This window comes from Cystoisospora suis (genome assembly GCF_002600585.1).
Source record: "Cystoisospora suis strain Wien I chromosome Unknown contig_11226, whole genome shotgun sequence".
NCBI lineage: Eukaryota > Apicomplexa > Conoidasida > Eucoccidiorida > Sarcocystidae > Cystoisospora > Cystoisospora suis.
This window is the reverse complement of record NW_027163998.1, coordinates 1-2,879: the sequence shown is the minus strand read 5'-3', so window position 1 is coordinate 2,879 and position 2,879 is coordinate 1. Positions and strand designations below refer to the sequence as shown.

Genomic DNA, 2,879 nt, shown 5'->3' with positions numbered 1-2,879 from the left:
GGGGACCCCCGCCACCATGATACCCGCCTCCGTAGTAGTACTCCCCCCCCCCCTCGGCCTCCTCTATACATGCCGGCAGGGCCACCACCGTAATGGTGATAACCGCCGCCTGCCCACATTGCCGGGGGGGGGCCTCCACCACCCCCTCTACCGTAGTGGTAGTAGTAGTTGGGGGCGCCTCCTCTGCTTCCGTACCCGCCGCCGCGTCCGCCGCTGAACTTCTGGCCGTCCTCGCGGTCTTCACGCACGAAGATCAACCGATCTGCAAGTAAAACAAGAGAGCACCTACGGATAGCAACTATTACAGCAGATACTGAAGAAAACAATATATGGTCGAGGAAGCAAGATTCCAGAGAACGAGTCGGTACAGGAAAAGAAGACACTGCAGAATACTGGTAATATGGCCGTAACATGCAAGGGCCGACACTCCTGAGAAAGTCTGGGTTCGTACTTACCGAAGAGTTCCGTATCCGTAAGCTCCTTGATGGCCTTCTGGGCGTCCTCTACTTTCGCATACTCCACGATACCACAGCCTTTGCTGCGGCCCTGGAAGTCCTCGAAAACGTCCGCCCGTACTACCTCGCCAGCTTGTTTCATGTGGTCTTTCAGATCTTGCCAGCGGACTCTCCACGACAGGTTCCCTACATAGACCCTACACGACGGCTCCTACAAGCGGGTTTTGACACGAAAACAAAAACAAAAAAATTGCAGACGAGGGTTCCCACACTTGCCCCTAACGTTAGTGTAGACAGTTGTAGAAGCAGGAAGGCTAACAGCGCCCGATCTGCTCCTGCCGCAACTGTCGGCCGGTTCAGTTATCTCGGAGAGTAATCCACATCGCTATGCCTGAGCGAGGCAAGCGAAGCCAAGTGCGAAAAGAAGGGCACCGTCCCTCTCTTTAGTTAACACGCTACGCACCTCAGAACAGAGAAGATTATTCACGCGGAGAGCCACACTCGAACAGTCCAGTCCCTTCCTCCCAAAATTTCACTCACCGCATTGCCCGCTCCCTCCCGGGACTGCTGCTGCTGCTCTTCCTGACAGACAGAAGCACAGAGCAGGGAAGGACGCACAACACTACGGAATGCGGAGTGAGCAACACACATCAGTACATCGACTACGTCTGTCCCGAGAATTCTCACGGGCGCATACACCGGACAGATGCAGCCCTGATATGCTACTGAAAAAAAAGACGAAGGGCTACTGGAGCGACAGTAGGAAGGAAGTGCAGAGAAAAAGAGGTACACCACATTGACACGTTGGAATGTGGGAGAGCGCAAACTCGGGTAAAGGGAAGGGTCCCAGTTCGTGGCCCCGCTGGGTGTTCGCCACTTCGAGTGTCGCCTCCGGGCGTCGGAGCAGTGAGAGGTAAAGGTGAAAAGGCCATGAAACAAAGAAAGCAGACGAACTTGAGAGCCGCTGTAGTCCTTTGGATTGCATGCAGCAGCACGAGACGTTGAAAAACTTGCAATATTCTTGCGGTGCCCGACACGGCCATAAGAGCGGCAACACCACCAGGACAAACTGCGGGTTTTGGACGGACAGAAAATGAACGTACCGCCGGCATCCTGTTCGGGTTCTCAAAACTCGGAGAAATCACCGCCTCACAACACAAACCAAAAAACCGGATCCCGTCTTCTTCGCATCCATAAAAAACCTCCCTTCCTTAGACTCGCTCACTGTCCATTTAAATGCCCACATACCTTTACGCTAGAGGCGTGGGGAAGACGACACGTGGAGAAGCGAACGCACGCGGTGAAGCCACGCGATGACGGTCGTGACTGTGGCGTCGCCACTTTCCCCCCTGTGCGCGTAGCTGGGCCACCCTGGACCGACTGACCCCCGCTGTGGCACTGATGACAACATCACGCCCAGTACACGGGGTACGAGGCACCCCGGAGGGCGACCTGAAGTGGCAGTTGGCATTGGTGATACCCCCTGATCGAAGTCACAACTCGCAATATCTGTCGCGCTACGATGTGAGGAACTGTTCCTGGTCGCGCTCAAGCTTCGACGTCGAACAGGATTTCTCTCCCGAAGTACACTTGGACTAGTTGTAAGCGTCAGAACCTGTCAAGCAGATCGGAAATGCCCTACAGCCTCAGGCTCGAAAAACAAAAGCGCTTTCGCCAGCGGGTGACACCCTACAGGCCCACAATTGCCTGAAACTCTAGAACCACGCAGAAGGCAACGGCAAGAATTGAGAAACGAGATACTTCGGCTTCGCCTCATTCCAGTAGGGCAACAGGGAGGAGCGCCACCCTTCAGCGGTGCTACCGCCAGCCTTAAAGTGTAGGGTTGGGTGGTGCAACGGGGTAACGACCATAATACCGGACAGGGGCACTTGGTAAGACGCCTGTTTGATTTGCTTGCATGTCGTACTGTTGAAGCAAGGGGCACAATAACGCAGTTATCTCGGTAAATCGTCCCATGCATCTTCGGGATATTCGGCCGTGCGAAAATGTGGGCAGCGAGTGGCCACAAAACTCGCTGTTGCAGCCCGTAGCCAGTACATACAATACGAGGCCCACTGACTAGTCCCGGCTTCGGCCGACCGCCGCCAGCATGGGAGAGGTTGCAGCTGTGACAAAGTGCGGCCGAGTGGCCCGAGCCATCGCTATGCGCTGGCGTTTTTCTCGTAGAAACGGAACCGAAGGCTCGTGTGGGAGTACGCGTCTTAACACACCCTATGGATCCTATGCTGTGTAGGCAGGCAACCGGCGCACATGAAAGGATCAGTGTATGCGAGCACTGAATGCTACGTGTAAGACTTTTAAATGCCTGTGTTGTTGAAGACCGCTCAGTCCTGCCGGGACCGCGCGGGGCCTGCACGACACTTGCGGACTGTTCCAGTGAGCGGGCATACTATAGCACAGCGC

At 55.4% G+C, this 2,879-nt stretch overlaps 1 protein-coding gene across 1 annotated transcript; it reads right to left on the bottom strand.

Moving 5' to 3' along the window:
- Positions 1 to 23: 23 nt before the first annotated feature.
- CSUI_011386 (rna recognition motif-containing protein) lies at positions 24 to 2,611 on the bottom strand (the record flags this gene model as incomplete). Its single annotated transcript, XM_068071485.1, has 4 exons — positions 1,559 to 2,611; positions 996 to 1,475; positions 456 to 666; positions 24 to 262 (listed from the first exon to the last, which is right to left on the bottom strand). Coding segments are annotated over exons 1-4 (939 nt in total), but the record flags the coding sequence as incomplete, so codon positions are not given.
- Between the last annotated feature and the right edge of the window lie 268 nt (positions 2,612 to 2,879).